The 19,634-nt window shown below is 38.6% G+C and overlaps 1 protein-coding gene across 1 annotated transcript in view; it reads left to right on the forward strand.

The window, feature by feature from the left end:
• SYNE1 (spectrin repeat containing nuclear envelope protein 1) overlaps positions 1-19,634 on the forward strand; it is a 294,515-nt gene that overhangs the window by 140,894 nt on the left and 133,987 nt on the right. Inside the window, 12 exon segments of the mRNA XM_039568730.1 lie at positions 1,166-1,330; positions 2,732-3,088; positions 6,319-6,455; positions 7,416-7,593; positions 9,573-9,755; positions 11,264-11,407; positions 11,737-11,892; positions 13,521-13,685; positions 14,804-14,976; positions 15,830-15,983; positions 16,122-16,265; positions 18,425-18,589. Of these exon segments, the coding sequence (XP_039424664.1) occupies positions 1,166-1,330; positions 2,732-3,088; positions 6,319-6,455; positions 7,416-7,593; positions 9,573-9,755; positions 11,264-11,407; positions 11,737-11,892; positions 13,521-13,685; positions 14,804-14,976; positions 15,830-15,983; positions 16,122-16,265; positions 18,425-18,589 (2,121 nt within the window).

Genomic DNA, 19,634 nt, shown 5'->3' on the forward strand with positions numbered 1-19,634 from the left:
AAGTCTTTTGCTTCCCTAGGAGGCTGTTTGGTTAGAGTCAGGTGCACGTGGACAACATACCCTGTTGCTGCATAAAACACATTAAGGTATAAAAACTTTGAGGATTTACTTTAGGTCATGTTTATTCAGCTAAGATGACCTAAAGTAAACGATCAGTTAGACCAACCATTCATTGTCAAGTTGGTCTGACACATTCTGAGAGATTATAAAGAGTATTTTCAGGGAGAACAGCAGGGCTTATTAATCTAACTTAATTTTTAATAGCATTTGTTGAATGTTGAGTTACTCAAACTTTAAAATACCTGAGTTTAATTTGTAGGTGGTTTAGTTTGAAACTGGCATCAAGACACTTCAATCTAGATTAGAGTATCTACACAGGGGTAAAAATCTATTTGATTAGCTCATTTCACTTTTAGTTAGTTTTGATAAACATTAATTAGTGTTATCTCAAAAGAATATAACAGTAAGTCTACTCAGTCAGACCAAAGGCAAATCTTAACCACTGTACTCCTTCACTGTGTCACAGCAAGATAAACTGACCCCAGTCTAAGCTTACATTAAAAAGCTAAGATGGAGCCAGGAAGCAGCTGCATGTCTGTGTCAGCGAAAGCATCCTCCAGCACTGCAGGGCAAGTGGCTGGGGAGAGCCACCACTTCTGATGTGATGGTCAAAATGGGACTCGGCACCATAAGTTCCTTTTGTACTTCTGGACAGCCGAATTTTTTGTTTGTGGTTTTCCTATGGGACATCTCCATGACTCTGCTTAGCATTTGTAAAGACTTGGTGCTTCTAAGTAAGAGCTGGGTTTCTGGCAGCAATGCTGCTCCCTGGAAGTGCTCATGGGTGATCTGCAAGACCCTCTCCAGAGCGTCTTGGGAAAAGCATGCCAGAGTGACACAGCTGCAGCATTGATATCTGCTAAACTCTACGTTGGACTCTGTTAAAGTATATTTTTGCATACGTTTTCAGAAGGTTTCTGCAGAAAAAGCTTGTCCAGACCAACTTTAACCAAACCTTTTGCAGTGTAGCAGTGTTCTGATGCCACAAGCTATTCACTATTCAAATGCATGCTATAGAGTCAAACCAGCACTGCATGCTTAAAGCCAGCATAGTATTTAAGTACTTTAATGGTCTTTTTATTATTTTTTTTTATCTGAATGATAGGAGAAAATGAGGAAAGTGGAAGATATCGTGAAAGATCATTTGCTTTATCTGGATGCTGTGCATGAATTCACAGACTGGCTTCATTCTGCAAAGGAAGAGCTTCACCGCTGGTCAGATGTGTCTGGAGATACACCAACTATACAGAAAAAGCTGGCCAAAATCAATGTAAGTGAGCTTCCATGATTTCTTCTGCAATTCAGACCCTACACTTTAAAAAAAAAAAAAAGCAGTCTAACAGTTGTGGAGTCTTGTTCTTTTTTTCTTTGAAATGGTGATTACATTTCAGTGAGCTGAAATCAAGCTTTCTAAGCTGTGCTTTGTTTTTTACTCCCTTCTCATATTAACAGATGGAGTAAAAGTGTAATCAGACCTAAGTTAACCACAGCACACATGGAAACAATGTGCAAGAGCGGAAGCCTAGTGGCATCACAGAAAAATGTGGCTTGGCTGATTAATGAATACTTCTCTTTCCTCATCCCCAAATATGTTTTCTCCATGAGCAGATTGTCTAAATCAGAGACAACCTTTCATGCTTTGCGTGAAATGGAGATGTGTAAAGCAGCACAAGGATTGTTCTCCTCAAACATGGTAGAAATGTATGAGTTGCCTCCCTGTATATACTCTACTTAGCCTGGCACCTATTCTTAGTCATCTGAGTGCTTAAGAAATTTGCATATTCCTGAATGCAAACATTAAAGCAGGCTACATGTTTTGCCCGGGCCTGGTGTTTATATTCAGATATTCAGGCTAGCAACATTTTTTTCTGCTCCTAAATGTGAGAGTGGGGCAGTGAAGTTGAATGCTAGATAAAGATTCAGGATTCCCAAGATCAAATTACAGATTTTTTGGTACACTCTTGGGTAATTTTCAGTCTCCCTTGTGCTCAAATTCCTGATCTGTAAAACGGGAAAGGGAGGAGATAGCAGCATCTAGTTTGTAAGATGAACGAGAGAAAAAATAACGTGACTGTAGCATGCAGCGTTTGGGATGGTATTTATACATTCTCCAGTCTCTTAAGCTGAAAGCTTCCAGATTCCCGTGTATGAGATGTGCGAGATTGAAATAGGATCCCGTAGAAAGAATTTAGCTCTGAAAACAAAACCAAAACCATGTACTCAGAAAAAAACATGTTCAACCAATTCTGGCACATCACAGGTCACGGCCAGGCTGTAAACTGCAGTTGTGTTTTTGGGACTGCTGCGAGCACCTATATACCAGCATTTCTTATGAAAACGATCACAACAAAGTCCTTATGTTCCTCATCTCGACCTAAATTGTATTTTCCATATTTAAAACACGTTCATTCTTTATTTCTTTCTCTCCAAAGCTTAAGACAGTTTCAGAACTGCTGTTTAATCCCCGCAAGGCCCGCACACTGTTGGCTGGGTTTTACTCCCCCCGCTTTCCAGACTGCTGCCATCAGGGAGCCGCGGCTCGGGGCGGTGCGGGACGCGGGGGACGGGACGGGACGGGACGGGACGGGACGCGCCCCCCAGGCGGGCCCCGCCGTCCGGAGCGGTGGCGATGTGGCGGCCGCCGGGTTACCATGGCAATGTCTCCCCGCAGGAGCTGGTGGAGTCCCGGCAGGGCGGCGCGGGCCGGCTGAGCCGAGTGGAGGCGCTGGCCCCGGCCGCGAAGCGCGGCACGACGGCGGGCGGGTGCCAGCTGCTGGCGGCCGAGATGCAGGCGCTGCAGGCGGACTGGCGGCAGTGGGAGGAGAGCGCCCGCCGCAGCCAGGGCGGCCTGCGGGACCTGCTCAGCCAGATGGCCCTGTCGGAGCGGGAGTTCGCGGCGCAGGCCGGGCGGCTGGAGGAGGCTGTGCAGCGGCTCGGAGGGCAGCTGGCCGCCTGGGCACAGGGGCTGGCCCCCGCCGACAGCCGCAGCACGGACGCCGAGGTGGTGGAGAGCTGGCGCAAGGAGAAAGTAAGGGCATGTCTCTTTTCCTAGCAGCTTTTCCGCTGTAGATGTGTGGTCACCGCGGGCGGGAAACTTCCGCCAAGCGGGACTATCAAGTACGTCGTAAAATCAATACTTGCGGAAGGTATTTCTGTGAAACCCCGACTTTGGGAACTCTGCGTGTTACTGTGATCACAGCGAGCGGTGTTGGCAGAAGACGTCCCTCCCCTTGGCCTCTGCTGTACCAGGCTTAGCAAACGCTGCCTGGATTTTAGGTGTTAAACCCAGGGCTTGCCCCTGGGAGGAAGCCAAGGAGCTGGCACGCTGGCTCTGGGCTGCGCTTCCAAGTTGCTCAGTGGTTCGAGTCAGAGTAACACTTGATGGAGGAAATGTGAAGCGTTTCCTAAAAGCCAAGTAAGAAACTGGAGCCATTTCTGATTTACAGTTTATCGGGAAGGTGTTTGGCTTATGCTTTCCTTTTCTTGAAATATCCTCTACATTATGCACGTTGAGATCTTGTCCAATATTTAAATAAGTTAATCTGGAAACTGGTGTAATTGCTAATTGCTTTGCTTTGGAATGCAGTGGAATTTAGAGAAATAGAGTTTGTTTCTTTTCCTGTTTGTCTCCTAGCAAAAAATTCCCCATGTAGATATCATACCCCCTGCCATGTTACATATACACATATTTGCAACAATCAAGATACATGTTTGTAAGTATGTCAACTACAGTGAATCACAGATGTTGATGAAAGATGTGGAGTATTTCTTTTTCAGTGTAGCATTGTAATAAAGCAGTTTTGGTAGAGGGAGAGAGATGTGTATTGCCTGCTTCCTGACCCCTTGGCTGAAGCCATGTTCAGAAAAACCTCAGAACACCTTTCTTTGAACTGAGCCTATTAATCTCCTTCTGCAGAATCTGTGCCAAGTTATTTCTGTGGTTTCCTCTTTCACAGAATTCCCTGCATGGATTTATGAAACTTTCTTGCTTGAGTGCCATAATGTGTAAAAGTAACTAAGATGACATTAAGATGAAGCAAATAATTATACAAATATGCAAAGTGTTCCGTGTGTATATGTTTTTAAAAAGGAAATGAGGACATGGGATTGTTATCAACGCACCAGGCATTTTTTATTTCATAACTGGAGAAATATTAAATTCAAAGGATATTGCTTTTATTAGTAGTATATATAATATGTATGTTCTGTAGCTCTGTGTAACAACACTTTATTTAGATTAGATGGTTGTAAACTTCGGCTAATGAGGAAGATGCAGAGGCATCTCATGACGTAACTGTGCACAGCCCTACTATGTCATTTTATTTATAGTTAGAGGAAATGTGACAGTAATCCTTCCATTTTTGGACCCCAGGGAAAGGCCCTATTGTGAATGTAAAATAGCACTGCAGTTTCCATTTCTATTGTCTCACAGTGATTCTGTTGCCATGTTAGCCATGGCCACAAATTAAAAATGCATTTCCTAGTTTGTAGCAAGATCATTCTGTTACTCTGTTATGCTCAAGCTCTGTTCCCTTAGGTATGTGCAGCATTAGAGCAACAGATTTTGCACTTGAAATTCAGAAAATTATTTTTGTACTTGTCAGAGTCAATATTAAATCCAAGTGGCTGCAACAGTGTTATCATTGTATGGAAAAATGCCACAGTTAAATTTACTCTGTTTGGCAAGTTATTGCTCCTGTTTGTTAGTAGGCTGTGCCTAAGGCTGTATGTAATCAGAATAAACTCGTAGTAGTTATTGAGGTAGGTTATTTGAAACTGAAAAATTGTGTTGAAAACAGGCAGTTCTACCTTGTGTTAGTCTTAAGAGATGTTTTCTTGACATAGAGAAAGGGGCTGTTAGCATTTCATTATGGTGATTCTTGCCCTGGGCAATTTGTGACATCCTCTGTTGAGGTAATGTCCATTGTGGTTACTTCTAATGCTTTCCCAAAAAATGGTTTCAGTAGTTTAACATAAAGTAGCATAAGCAAAAAGTAGCTTAAGGTTTTTTCCTAAGCACTATTGCTCTTACATAATTACTTAGTTCAAATGCTACTTTTGTATGGCATTGAAACAAGTGACTATTTCAAGTATCTGTTAATCATGTTTGAAGAGATTTCTGGCCCAAAGAAGATAGTCCATAATATGATAATGAATAATGTAAATCAGGGGAGGCCTGAAAGTCTGCTGCAGCAAAACATCATTTGTACTTTTCCTGAACATTCAATTTTGTGCTGAACTGTTTACTATATACATTTTCCATCATCTTTTTTTTCTTCCAAATATGTGTGTATACATTTTTATATGCATCTTCAGAAATGTGATTTGGGAACATCCTTATTTCCCGCTTCCAGGTCCCAATTCAAATCTGTCTTCATCTCCATATGATCTCTTTCTTAAGTTTATGTTGTAAGTTTCTCCCAGACTGCCAAACTATTCTATGCATGCCAAATGCTCTGGTCTGCCTGCACTGCAGAAACTCTGCTGTTAGTCTGAGAGGAATGTCTGAAGAATTTAGTTCCTAGTGAGGCAAGGAGCCAAGTCTGTCTGCACTGCTTATTATGCTGGAATAGCTGTCAGGAATCTGCAGTGGAGATGCTGTGGACATCATCAAGCACTGTTTTTGTTGGAGTACTTATCACACCTCTCCCTGTGACGCAAGCCAAGCCAACAAAATCTCTGTTTTTGTTGTTGTTGGCTTAGCTGTCTCCAAAGCAAGAACCTTTCCAGTGCACCAATGACAGGCAGTAACCCAGTTACTCTCACAGGATTGTGAGCAGCTGTGCTTTTACATCATGAAGTCATCTGTGAAAAGAGTTGAAGCTGATAAAAAACTTTGTGCACAAATTCACTTTCTGGATACAGCTCAAAACAGTTTTCATGGAAACACGTTAAACTCAAGTCAATGGGATAATTATATTTATATAAGTATATAATTTGCCATTCTCTAATTGTATGTACTTTTATATGTGTACAGCTAGTTGACAATACTATCGCTCATTTATTAAAATGAAATTTATGCCTTAAAATGGGCCTCCAGAACATTTTGAGCTAAGGAAGTTGAGGCATCCAGAAATTTGGTCTCTAGAAGCTCATAATTTCAAATAACGTTCTGTAGACTTGGCTGCTAAAATACTCTTGAAAGTAAACATACATAGATCATAAATGAATGAATTTAAATTCTAATAAACTTTGATTCAAAAGTTGTATTTTTTTATATTTACTCACCAATATTTTTCATTTATTTTGTTTTAACAGGAAACACTGGATGCTCTGGTAAAATCTGAACAAATGACAGATGAGATCAAAACTCAATTGAATGATCTTTGTAGATTTTCCAGGGATTTAAGTACTCATTCTTCGAAAGTTTCAGGGTTGATTAAGGAGTATAACAGGTACACATTCATCTTGTTTATAGTTAACCTCGTGTGTGTGTGTGTGGGATGAGCTGTCTTTTAGGGAACCATTAATTAGCATTTTAGAACTTGAGACAGACGTATGCAGTAGTTAGAATCATTATTTTGATTTTGGTGTCAACAGGAGTTCTACAAAGTAGTAATTTGATTTTTTGGGTTTTTTTCCTTAAACCCAGCCTATGCTACTAAATTCAGCTGAAACTGAATGTACATCTATACCTGACCTATTACAGGAGTCCTTGTCAAAAAGTGAGGTAGCAGTATGTCTTATATGCCTGAATGAGAACAAGCTATGCCGCCCAGTTGAGATATTTTTCTTGATTTTGTCTGTCAGATTCTTCTTCTTTGATTAGTTGGTTTCTTGAAACAGGAACTAGCTAGGGAAGGTAGTATTTGCTTGTTTTCTTGCTTTCTCTCAAGTCACTCTCTGATTTACTTTGGAGTGTGACACCTGCGTTTCAGACACAAGGTTCTGTTGATTCTTGCAGGGAGTTACAGCCTCTGGCTTCTGTAGCTGCAGAAGGATGTGATGACTCAGATTGATCCTTTATAACCTTGTGGACATAATGGAGCCACAGAAGTTAGAATTTCAATTGCTGTAGTCCTGTGCCCTCTGCCTAGAGAGAGAAAGAGGCTTGCAGAATGCATTCATGCTTAGGTGCACTGAGTCACTCTCTGGAAACACTTGTACCTGTCATATCTGTGACAGCTATGTCCCAATTTACATGCTTCACTTTTGAGAACTGAAAGCTTCTAATGGATTTCCTGGTGCCTCAGTTAAGTGCATAAATTTGGTAGGAGGAATCCAGGTTAACCTACCCTTACCATTGTGTTTCAGAGAACAAAATAATAGCATTGTCACCTAACAGAGTCCTGCCTTTCCTCCCTCCCTCCCTCCCTCCCTCGCTTTCTTCTTCTTCCCTGATGTGATAAACCCAGCCTCTGCCTGCGAGCTTCAAAAGGATGTCAGAGTAAAGAGCAGATCTTGCAGCAAAGATTTCGGACAGCTTTCAGGGATTTTCAGCAGTGGCTGGTCAATGCAAGAGTCACCACTGCCAAGTGCTTTGATGTGCCTCAAAACATCAATGAAGCTTCAGCAAGTCTGCAGAAAATCCAGGTAACTTTATAGCAGTAGAATACTAGTGTAATTGAGACCAAATCATTTTCATGTACAGCTCAAATTTATTGCTTTGATTAATTACTGTTTTTTGTTAATGTTGTTATTGTTAACACTAAAGGTGACTCCTTGCAAAGAAATAAACTTATTTTTCCATTTTGTTGGGTTTAATTGTTGGGCTATGGTTTGTAAGCAGTTATGTCTCATAGCAGTTTTCCGTGTCTGTTTCTCTTATACAATGGGAAAAAAATACATGTTTTAGGTGGGAGAGTACTGCAAAATCAGAATGATATCAGAATTGAGTCTTAGTACTTGAAATTATTTCACAGTAATGTGAATATTTGTCATCATGTAGGAAAGTGGAGCCCTCATGGTATAAGACCAGAGTTAAATTATATGCAGTGTGAGCAGGCACTTAAAGAGAATATTTTTCACATAAAACTAAAATAAGCCCAAACAGCTCTGTGGAAAGGCATACCAACTGAATTATATTTTAATAAATCAATTGAAAGAAATACTTTTATTATTATAATATAACTTTCATTTTAACTGTAAATAACAAAATGAGAAGGCTGTTATACCTTTAATTAGAGGGTATAACAGAAGAAATTCATATCTGTTGCTCAGAAAACACAAAAAGCCAAATCACTGCCTCCTCTTTTTAGTAAATTCACTTTCCCTTGCTTAAGTGGCTTACTTAAAAGCCCAAACAATGCTGTCTTGATATATGAAATATTTGACTTCACCATGATGAGAATATCTTTAGAAGGGGGAAAAGTCCTGGTAATTTTTTACATTAAATATAAATGTTTTAGCAAGGCTGCGGTTTTTTTTCAACAGTGGAATTTTTTTTTGATCACTGCAGCCCCCTCATAGTGTAAGACCATACCTTTTCTCTTTCTCTGTGAAAGCTGCCTTAGGTGAAATAAAGTTTGTTTGGACTGCTTTAGGACTTCTAGAGATGTCTAGGTAACCTGTATAAACTTAAAATTTTATTTTTCTTGGAAGTTAATGGTCTGTCTGTTAGCCCATTTGGCATCATTAAGTCACCAATATCTTTCATTTTAATATAGCCAGAACTTACAGTCAAAATATCTCAAAGTTAACAGACCTTTTGCATTCTCTACCAAGACCTCTAGTGTAACACAGAATCTGAACCTGACCTAATAATTTTGGTATCAAGCCTGTTACTCCTGAACATGGGTGCAACCTAATGATTATGTGTATTACATAATCATGATAGTAACTGTTTAAAATATTGCTATATAAGACTGCTACATTTCTTTGAGTCCTAAGTGCTCACAAAGTTTTTTAATAATTATAAGTTACAAAGAGATTATCACAATACATTGGAATTTAAAAATCTGTCTGTTTCCTTATATTTCTGTATAATTCTTGTACATGCGTTTTTCCACACACTTCTTGCACACCAGCTTTGTGTAAGATTTCTGTGAAGAAAACTACTTTTGAACAGGGAAGGATAAATTAAGGATACAGAGACATAAATCACACAGATTGGACATTGATCAGGTTCTGAGCATCAGCTCACACCCCCGCATGCTCATGGCAAGTCCAGCATAGCTGCAGGGCTTCAGTCCAGTGTGTGCCTCTGAGGGGGCCCCTGTGTTATCTCTGTCAGGATAATGGTTCCCTGAAATGAAACTTCTATCACTTTCTGTACTAGGGATATTTAAGGGAGTATAATATCAAACTAAATGACCAGTAATTGGCTCATGAAATACGGAACATACAGGTAATCCTAGAATTTTAATGTATATGTTATTCAGACACTTTGCAGTTCTGGAAATCCCACCTGGAAATCTCATCAATACAAGCAATATTGAAATGAATGTACTGAAAGATACATTAGCATGTTAGCAAGCAGGAACAGTAAACTCTTATCACTGATAAATTTTCTAGCAGTTTGACTTTACTGGGACCCAAAGTTCACCAATAGGGTTTTTTATTACTATTTTTAGGAATTCTTATCAGAAAGTGAGAATGGGCAACAAAAGCTAAACCTGGTAGCATCCAAAGGAGAACTGCTGTGCTCTGTTTTACCAAAGGAAAAGGCTAAAGTTATCCAGGACAAATCTGTTATTGCTAAAGAAGACTGGAAAAATTTTATCACCACGCTCCACCAGAAGAAATCAGCATTGGAGGTATTGAACCAATCACAGTGAGGAAAGACTGGATCTGAATTTCCTCTTTGCTTCTGTTTCAAACAGCACAGTTTAGATTTCATATAAAGCTGTGTTTATTATGTGACAGAACTAATAAATAGCTCGTTTCAAGAAGTCTTATGCTTCTTGTTGCATTTTACTTTTGTGTACTTCTGCTATCTTTATGACCTGATTTCACATTTAGTGGGGTGTTTCATGAAGAAGGATGTTGTTCAGAATCAAAGACAGCAGTTGCTGAAATTCATTAGTCTCATCAAGTGTACTGGGTTACTAAAACACATGTTCTTTTTAAAAAACTGTTTTCACGTTTCTGACACTGCTGCTGATTGAATAGTCCCAGTACAGTGTGTAAATGTTGTCTGTCTTGTTGCAAATAGGTGAAATGTACTTATTTATTTGAGCTACTTTTTAAGTAAATGCCAGTGCCTTTCTCTGTTCAAAACTCACAATTCAACCAGTAGGTGATGAATATCTTAAAATCCTCAACTTTTTAAGATCATAGGTTTTAAGATCAAAAGGTCTGGTCTGGAATTCCCTGCATAGCATAGGAGAGTTGAAGTTCCTAGGCATTCTTGTTTCAAACCAATGCTGCCTAGACAGCTGAGAAAAAGTTTAACTATACTTAATGCATTATGTAGGAAAGCATTCCAAAGAAAATTGTCAGGTAGCAAGGACTTACCTTTATTCATCTCAAGGCTGACATGGAAAGAGGATGTTCTCAGAGGTTAGTCTTCTTGAGTCAAGCATTTTTGAGTCTCATAGGCTTAGTTTTTGATTCTGATGTTTAAGTGATAAGGGTGTAGGTGAAAAGAAAACCAAATATGTCTGGGGGAAAAATACATTAAAATAACTAGGGCACCGGAGCTATGCTGTTCAAGTTTATATTCCATTTGATTTATTTCAGATGCTCTTTTATTAAATAGTGCAGAGTAAGCCTACAAGAAAAGTGTGTAGGCATTGAAGGAATGGCTGCATAAGCTTTAATGCACACATTCTTATGACCAAAATTTTATACTAAAAAAGAATATAACCAGAATCCCCAGGATTGGGTTGAATTTAGACATCACCTAGAAGTAGTGGCAGCCCATATAAGGAGGGGTCAGTGTAAATGACTGAAGTCAGATGTTAGATAACTCATATCCCAAATTAGCCTTTATTCAGACTCCTTAGTTAGGCAAATTAGGATTAGATTGAGCCAAATCTCATAAAATCTATAAAGCTTTCCATTAAAAAGAAATTTGCTTCAGCCTCCCCTCAACTGTGTGGTACATTGTTGCTTCTATTTTGCTTTTTGAAAGTGTGCCCTATCAAACTTTTATTTCAGTATCTGTGGGATAGGAATGGGCTGAGCTGATGTAATTTATTTGAAGAGTTGTGTATTATTTGCCTACAATTATATATCCTTTTTGTGGGCTTCATCTGTGTCATGTGAATTAGTTATGCCCAGTGCATTGGGACTGTTCATAGAAATTTGTATATCTTCCCAGAACTTAAAGATCCAGATGAAGGACTTTGAAGCAACTGCTGAGCCTCTGCAAGAGTGGCTGACCACAACTGAGAAGGTAGTACAGGGAAGTAGCAGTCGGCTCCATGATCTTCCTTCCAAGAGAAGAGAACAGCAAAAGCTGCAGGTGACTTACAAGTGTTCTTAACACAGCCAGACTTTCCTGTCCCATCCTCCTGGCCTCATTGATTACATACAAAAGCTTGATCATTCTAGCATCCTGATGTCTAAATAAGATGGGAACTGTTTTCAAGGTTTGCTGTCGATGATCCTGTTCCATCAATTTTTGCATCTTCACGTTCCTTACGACATGCTGCTCCATTGCTGTAACCGTATGGTGTGCCTTTCTCAGCAAGCTTGCCATATGTCACTTCTATTTTTCATGGCACCTTCATGCTTCTCTATTTCCTGCTTTCTTGCACCCACTCTTATTATTACTGTGCTTGTGCTTTACAGTCTGTCCTTGAGGAAATAAGCTGCCACGAGCATCAGCTCAACAGGCTAAAAGAGAAAGCTCAGCAGCTGTGGGAAGAACAAGCTGTCAGCAAAAGCTTTATGCGCAGAGTGTCTCAGTTGTCTTCTCAGTATCTTACTCTAAGCAATCTGACAAAGGTAATGCTCCCAATGTATGTGCTCTTGAGCAACTCCTTTGATGTATGTGGGGAAAAATAAAGACTCAAATGTGAAACACTGCAGTTGTCTTGCTTGCCTGCTCTGTGACATGTCTGAGCAATTCTGTCTTTCACGTTGACTTTTAGGAGTGGAGAGTAAGGACTGTCAACAAAATGTATCTGTGATTTTTTTTTTTATATTCTTTAAAAGTGTACTGATTAAGAAGTAAACCTCAACTGATTATACAATAATCAGACTTTATTTTGATTCTTTCAAGCACTGAAGACATTTTAGTTTTGTCATAAGTGGCATCTGAAAGAGGTATTTTTCAAAAATTAGCAGAGGTGGGGTTTTTTTAGAAAATACGGGATGCAGACAAGTTGTTATTTCATCTCATCCTATAATGATGATTATTTTGCCTCATCCTATAATGATAATTACCTCTTATGCTGCTTTTGAATGTTCAAGGGGAGGCATAGGCCAAATTCTAGACCATCAGATCATGAACTGAGAGTTAAACGTAACTCTTAGTTTTTTGAGTGGTGCTTCACACTTCACCACTTAATAATTCTACCATTTCTCTTGTGTAAACAGATAAGAAAGCCTCCATATTGAGACTGTTATTTTTCTCAAAGTTCATGTCATGAAGAAGGCTTGATATAGGCTTACAGTTGCTACAGTAACTAGAATGATTAAGGATATAGAAAGTATGTTTTGGAATAACAATTCAATTCAGAAAGTATTTGTGTTTAAGGGATTGCTACTTTAGTAATTTCTACTTTTTCTGTGGAAGTAAAAACTATAAAGCATATCTGTGACTTGCTGAAAATGATTGTATGTGTGGCCATAATAAATTTTCAAATCTGCAAAATGTCAAAGTGAAAGATGCATGAGTTACTAACAAAAGCTTATGTGAGCAGAACTTGTAGGAGATGTCAGGATGAGCAAGAGTCATCTAAGGTGCAGGATACCTATTATCCAGCCTATTAGAGAAATCCTGAAACCTTTTGGATAGCCATGGATCCCTCTCAGTAACTTCCAAAGCCTGTTACCCTGACTTGACTTTAGTTCTCTGTCACAGTGCGAAACACACTCTGCCCTGTATTCTTGTTCACCTCAAGCCTTTTAGCAATGCAACTTCAGCATTTGTTTCTGATTTGTATGAATGTCAGTGATTTTTCAGCAGAATGGTTATACCAATGAGAGTCATTGAGGAAAGCAGTTCTTTTCCAAATATTAACAAATATTGCTGCAGTAGTGTAACTTCTCAGGCTGAAATCTGGGTTTGCACTGGCCAATTTCACAAGTTAGCTTCCATTGCAACACTGCCATGGAGCTTAGATGTGATTTACCAGATGTTTAAGAAAAAGTGAAACCAGAAAACTGCAGCTTTACATTTAGAAAAAAAAAATACAATTCTGAAATTTTCATTCATATTTTATGTTTGGAGAATTCATTTGTGTGTGTATGCAAAATTCATTCTGTGCTCAAGTGTACTTGTAATTATCAGTGTATGAAGCAAACTTCTGAGTTTAGTTGATGAGACTCATTCTAAAGTCCATGAGTTTTTATGGGGAATAGACAATCCTTTAAATAGCCGTTGGTGCTAATTGCGCTATGAATTGCAGGAGAAAGTTTCCAGAATGGATAGGATTGTAGCAGAGCACCAGCAGTTCTCACAGAGTGTCAAGGACCTCCAGGACTGGGTTGCTGATGCAGTTCACATGCTGGATTCCTACTGTCATCCCACTGCAGACAAGAGTGTTCTGGACAGCCGGATGTTAAAACTAGAGGTATGGAAACAAGAGTCCAAAACCTGCTCTTTTTAGATCTATATGAAGAATACAAATATAGGATACTTAGTTGTTGCATATTAGTCTAATAACTGTTGTTCCAGACACTGATTTTTACTTTACTCAAAAATAATTATTCTTGTAGCAGAAAGAGCTCATTATTAGAACTTTTCTCTAAGAAATAAATAAGGACCGTAATGACATGGAGAACTGCATATATGAAAATTCTTAAAGTACTCATAATATGTTGGGTGGCTGCTGAAAGTTAAAGGGAAGAAGTAGGATAGTCCCTTCTGTTAGTTTAGTATATTTCAATATATATTCCTGAATCTTACAGATGATACAGCTGATTCAACAAATCTTTTCCTTTAATTGTTTCCTTTTAAAATGGTGACTACAGTTAAGAAAATAGCATCTATTGACAACAGAGCACAATAGTGTTAAAGAGCCCTATTTAAAAAACAATACTTCTCATTTTATTGATGTCTCAAATTTTGAACCAAAAATCCTGAAAGTTATAAGGATACATCAAAAAGCAGAAGATTGTAGCATAATACTAAAATTATGTTTTGGTTTTTGTTCATTGAGTCTTTTGGGTTCATGGTTTCAGGCTTTTCATGGCTACGTAGTGTTAGAAACTCTGAGTTTGCAACTGCACAGCTCCAGGAGCTGAAGTCCCTGGGCTGGCATTGATGACAAGTTTTATTTGTTGATACCTTCATGTTTCAAAAGTACTCTGGAGTGGTAGAAACTGTATTTCAGCCATGTAGAAGATCTTTGTCACTATATCTTGTTGTCTCTATGAATGAATCCTCCTGGTTTCCATCTAAGTGACATTTCCTTTGGAGTATCAGCCTTTCCACTGAAAAGTACCTTCTCTGATACACTCTAAGTACCTGCACAGATTCCATGAAAACTTCCCTGTTAACTGAGGGGTCTTTTAAGAGCCTGAACCTACCCACTGAAAGTTAGTTTTGTTTGTGAAGCCCGGCTATGAACCACACTGTCCATCTTCCTATTGGCTACAAGCTGCTAAATATGATCAGGTCATGTTCCATTAAAGCCAGTTAGAATAGTCATGCCCAGTTAATGATAAGATATATCCACTTGCTTCTTAGGGCCTGCTAGCAGTGAAACAAGAAAAAGAAGTCCAAATGAAAATTGTTCTGACAAGAGGAGAATCTGTTCTGCAAAATACTTCTCTGGAGGGAGTACCAGTGATTGAAGGCCAATTGCAAAATCTGAAGGACAGCTGGGCTTCTCTTCTGTCTGCTTGTATCCAGTGCAAGAGGTAAAAAGGGCATGAGGTACAGAATGATGCTTAGTAGCAAAGCACTGTCAAAACTTTTGAAAAGTAATTTTATTACTACAGGAGTCAAATTCGTGTAAAATGATTGTATAGGCCAAACACTTCGGGTCTAGAGGTTGTGATATATTCATTTGAAGTAGAAGAGGGGGAGGAAACTGTGAGGGATCTAAGCTTAATTAACACTTATTGTCAATTTGCTCTTAAAACTGGATTCCATGTTCATAATCTTGAATATTTTACTTTGTGTTGCACTCGATGCTTTGAAACCTTCTCAGAAATGAGAAGATCTTGTCATGGACATTAGTGGTTGCTCTATCAAGATCATGTCTGGTTTTCCACTTGCTAGCATTCCAAAGAACATACTGTAATTGCAGTGTCTAGTAGTGCTGCTCCTAGTGATAGAATAAAGAAATATAAAGGAAAAAATTGAGACTTTTTTGGTGGAGCATCAATAGTTGCAAATATTTCAAGTTAAAGAAACAAAGGTAATTAAACATTAGAATGCAGCAACTTTTGCCTGTATGCAAAGGGGGAGAAAATTTCTGATCCTGGGTCTTATGCTTTCAGTTGCAATTTATTTACTGAACTTAGAATGTGTCAGCTAGCTACATAAATTACAGATCTACTTAATATTTCAGGTTTGGAAAACTTTATTTCTCTTTATTAGTCAAAGAGTGCTCCTAGTTAAAACCTGTAGGATTTTAACAGACTGCTTAGCTTGTGATATATCTCTCTCATAAATATAGTCTAGCATATCTGTGTATTAGTATATCTTACTGCTTAAATAGCATGGGAACTTCCAATATCACAAAAAAGATCTATCTTTTAATTACAGTCAACTGGAAGGAGCTCTCTCCAAATGGACAAGTTACCAGGAAGATGTTAATCAGTTTTCCAGATGGATGGAAAAAGTAGAAGCAAGTGTGAATGCTTCTGAAAGGCAGTATGCTGAACTGAGGGAAAAAACAGCTGCTGTCAGCAAAGCGAAGGTGTGTTTGATCTACAACAAACCATCAACAAGTCCATAACACCTTCTAGGCAGTAAAAAAAGCTGTGTAACTGCAAGATTAATCTGTGGTATTCTTTTAATGGTGGCCTTTCTGTGTTCTTCTCTTTCTATTTTGCAGCTACTCAATGAAGAGGTGTTGAGTTATAACAGCCTGTTGGAGGCAATTGAAGTGAAAGGAAAAGGGATGGCTGAGCATTACATTGCTCAGCTTGAGCTCCAAGACCTTCAGGAGAGGTACAAGTTCCTCAAAGAAAGAACAAAGGTACAGTTTTTCTTCATAGCACTCCTTGTTTAGTTGGCAACAAGGAAAAAGTCTTTCCACTAATCATTTATTTTATAGTTCAGTGAGGATTAAGAGTTTGGGGACAGCTGTAACTTAATGTAACAGAAACCTGCTAGGGTGATTAATATATTTGTCTTTCTGTACTGAGCTTCAGATCTTTGCAGAAGGGTTCTAAAAATCAGGAGAATAGTCTGAGGAACTCCATGTCAAATGGTTCACTGACTTCAGCACAGGTATAATTTTACCTATTGTGACTGAAAAATTGAAAAAACCTTTGAACCTTTGATTTCCGTAAGTGTATGTTTGTAATAAATTTTACCAGTCAGTTGTGTGATTCACAAATGGCTGACAGCTACAGAGATTTTATTATTGAACACAAACCTTATTAGCAAGACTGACTGTAATGACACAAGTGTGGTAAGTAATACCTTTACTGATAAATATTGATATTGTGTATCTGGAAAAGATTAAGACATAGATAAAGATCGGGATGGGGTTTAGGGTAAGATATAAGGTAAAAAATAAATAATAAAAGCCCTGTCGATAGATTTAAAGCTAGGCCATTGTCTCCAGTTAACCCAAGTACTTCTGTGATAATTAAATAATGCCTAATGCATGCTCAGACAGCCAACTTTTCTTCAGGACAACAGTGTAGTAAAATTTAATTTTGTTGTCTCAGTGATGCCTTTGTCATGAAGAATGACAAAATTCAAAATTCAGCCAAAATTCAGTTTTTCGAACACCTAAGTGCTTCACTGTTTTGTGGACCTCTCTTCCACAACTGCAAAAAATGCTCTGCTCTTTCTTTTGACCTTGTGTGAATAAAATTGATCAGGTTTGCTGGAGAGATACATAAGTCCTGGAAAGTGCTGGTCAATACCTGCTATTCCTGTTAGCATGGGGATTCTCTAGCCTTTACCTTTTTCTGCTGCACAAAGCTATCCAGGCTGCCTATATTGCTCAGGCTGAGCAACAACATGGGAACAATAAGAAATGGATGGTGGCTCACAGAGGCAAGAGTTCTGTACCTCTTTTCCCACGTAGCAAGAAGCATTCCTTCTTTCTCTTCCACCTAATAGCCCAGATGACTGGTCTTCCCTATTCCCAGCTGTGGTGATGGTGTTAAGTGTCAAGAGTGCAACCAACCCTTAGAAAGTCAAAGTTCAAAGCAAGTAGCTGGAAAGTAAGAAATGCTCAAATCTTTTACTAATCCTTTGGCCAGGCAGGAAACCTGACAAGTTTCCTCAAGGGTTTATAGCCCACATCTGAGCAGCCCAAGGCTTATAATTCCCTAAGCCTCTGTTGGGAGGCAAGAAAACTGGTCTCTCTTTCCCCCTTCCTGCTTCTGGGCATGGACAGGCCTTGTAAAAAATGTGATAAAACTCCTGTTTTCCTCCTTTCTCCCACTAGACAGACCTGTTAGAAATAAAAGGTAAAGCAGACAGTAAGTTCATAGATTTATTAAAGTGTTTGTCTTTTTATGAGCCTGCTGCTCTCAGATGCAGCCTGTCTCCATCAGAACTTGATACCCCATTCCCATCATGTCTTAGAGGATGTGAATTGCATATAGTATATTTTTCTCACACTTACTAAGACTAATCTTGTGCTAATATAGGACACTTTTCCTTCTGTACTTCAGGTATGGTAATATTTTAGTGCTGGGTCGCAAAATTATTGTAACTTGCTCACCTGTGTATGTACACAGATTTGTAGTCTGTTTTTTACTGTGCTCTGTAGGTACTGTCTGCAAATATCAAACCTAAGATAGTAGATACTCCTAACAGGAGATTCCAATTCCATTTACAAAAAAAAAAGTCATGCAAAGAAAAAAATGCAGTCTCTCAGCTCATATGCTTATTAATCACTTCAGCAAAGTTAAATTAAATTGCTATAAAAATCAAGAAGTCACAAACTTACATGAAGAACCTTTTAGGATAAGGATCTTTACCCTTATATGTGCTCCCTCTTTTCCCTGTAATTGATTAAGCCATCTTCAGAATCCAAGGACTCTTGAATTCTTGGAAAATTCAGCATCAGATACAAACTCTTCCCCTTGAGGGATGGCTGGGGTTTATGTTTTCTTGATTTGACAGTACACCAACTTATGTATACATATCTGTAAATATTTTAACATGCAGGAGGCTGTAACAAAAGCTGAAGGACTGCTTACCTTACACCAAGAGTACCAAAGAAATTTGAAGGCTTTTGAAGTATGGCTGGAGAAGGAACAGGAAAAACTGGACTGTTTATCACATATTGATGGTGATTCCCAGGAACAGGAGGCAACACTCCGAGATTTACAGGTACATAATATGTGACACCCTAAGAAAAAAAAAAAGGAAAAGAAAAAAGAAAATCAATCCTAATTGTAAAATAACAGAATAACATTTACTGCCAGACAAAAATTGTGTTGAGAACAACTTGGAATTGCATTATATATTAACATCTTGTTGCTCAAAAGTGGTTCCAGTAAAGGTAGTGGAAATATTGTTGGAAAGAAGTGTCAGGCCTTGAACAAAATCTCCAGGCATGCTAATCCTTTCTTGCAGGTATTGAATTTGTGTTAGATACTGGTCTATCTCTTTCCTGTGTGTTTCATAAAATATGAAAAGTATTTTCATTGGTGTTCCATCTTTTTCTGCTCACAGTGCAGATGCACCTACTTTCAGGCAGTTCCAGCCATGTAGGCTGGCTCCCATAGCAAGGTGGGAAGACTACCACTGAATCACTTCACTGACAGCGAAAAGTGAACCTGTAGTACTTCAGTAATTCCCCAGTTATTATCTTAAGCTGACTTAAAATGCTTTAATACCTGTTGTTGAAGGAGCACAAAGTCTGTACTTGAGATATGAAATGTTTATTACCTTATTCAGGATACTGAGGAGGTCTTTGTATGATCAGGGCCTCTGCATATATTTCTGCTTATTGTAGTTACTTTAAAAAAGCCATTTTGAAAATCTGGATACGTATCTCAAATGAAATCTGAGATGAAACACAACTGTGTTTTGTTAAGGTAATTTCCTTGTTATGTTTTCTAATCAGACTGAATCACTTTGTACTTTCTGATTAAGTGCTAATAAGCATGAAAATGCCATACATGTCCAGAAGAGGATATCAAAAATTAGTCTGGAGTGTTGTCCCAAACATATGTAAAAATAAATAGGTTTGTTTATTTTATAAGATTGAAACCTCTGTTTCTAAAGAGATTCAATTTTAGAATCAGTCTTACAGTCTGTTTGCCACATCTGGGAAGTTTTGAATTCATGCTGAATTTATGGTGAATGGATTGCATCCATCCCATGCTGGCTCAGGCAGCCGTTGTTTCAGAACTGATAAACTTGGCAGGAG

This window comes from Corvus cornix, chromosome 3, assembly GCF_000738735.6.
Source record: "Corvus cornix cornix isolate S_Up_H32 chromosome 3, ASM73873v5, whole genome shotgun sequence".
Classification (NCBI taxonomy): Eukaryota; Metazoa; Chordata; class Aves; order Passeriformes; family Corvidae; genus Corvus; species Corvus cornix.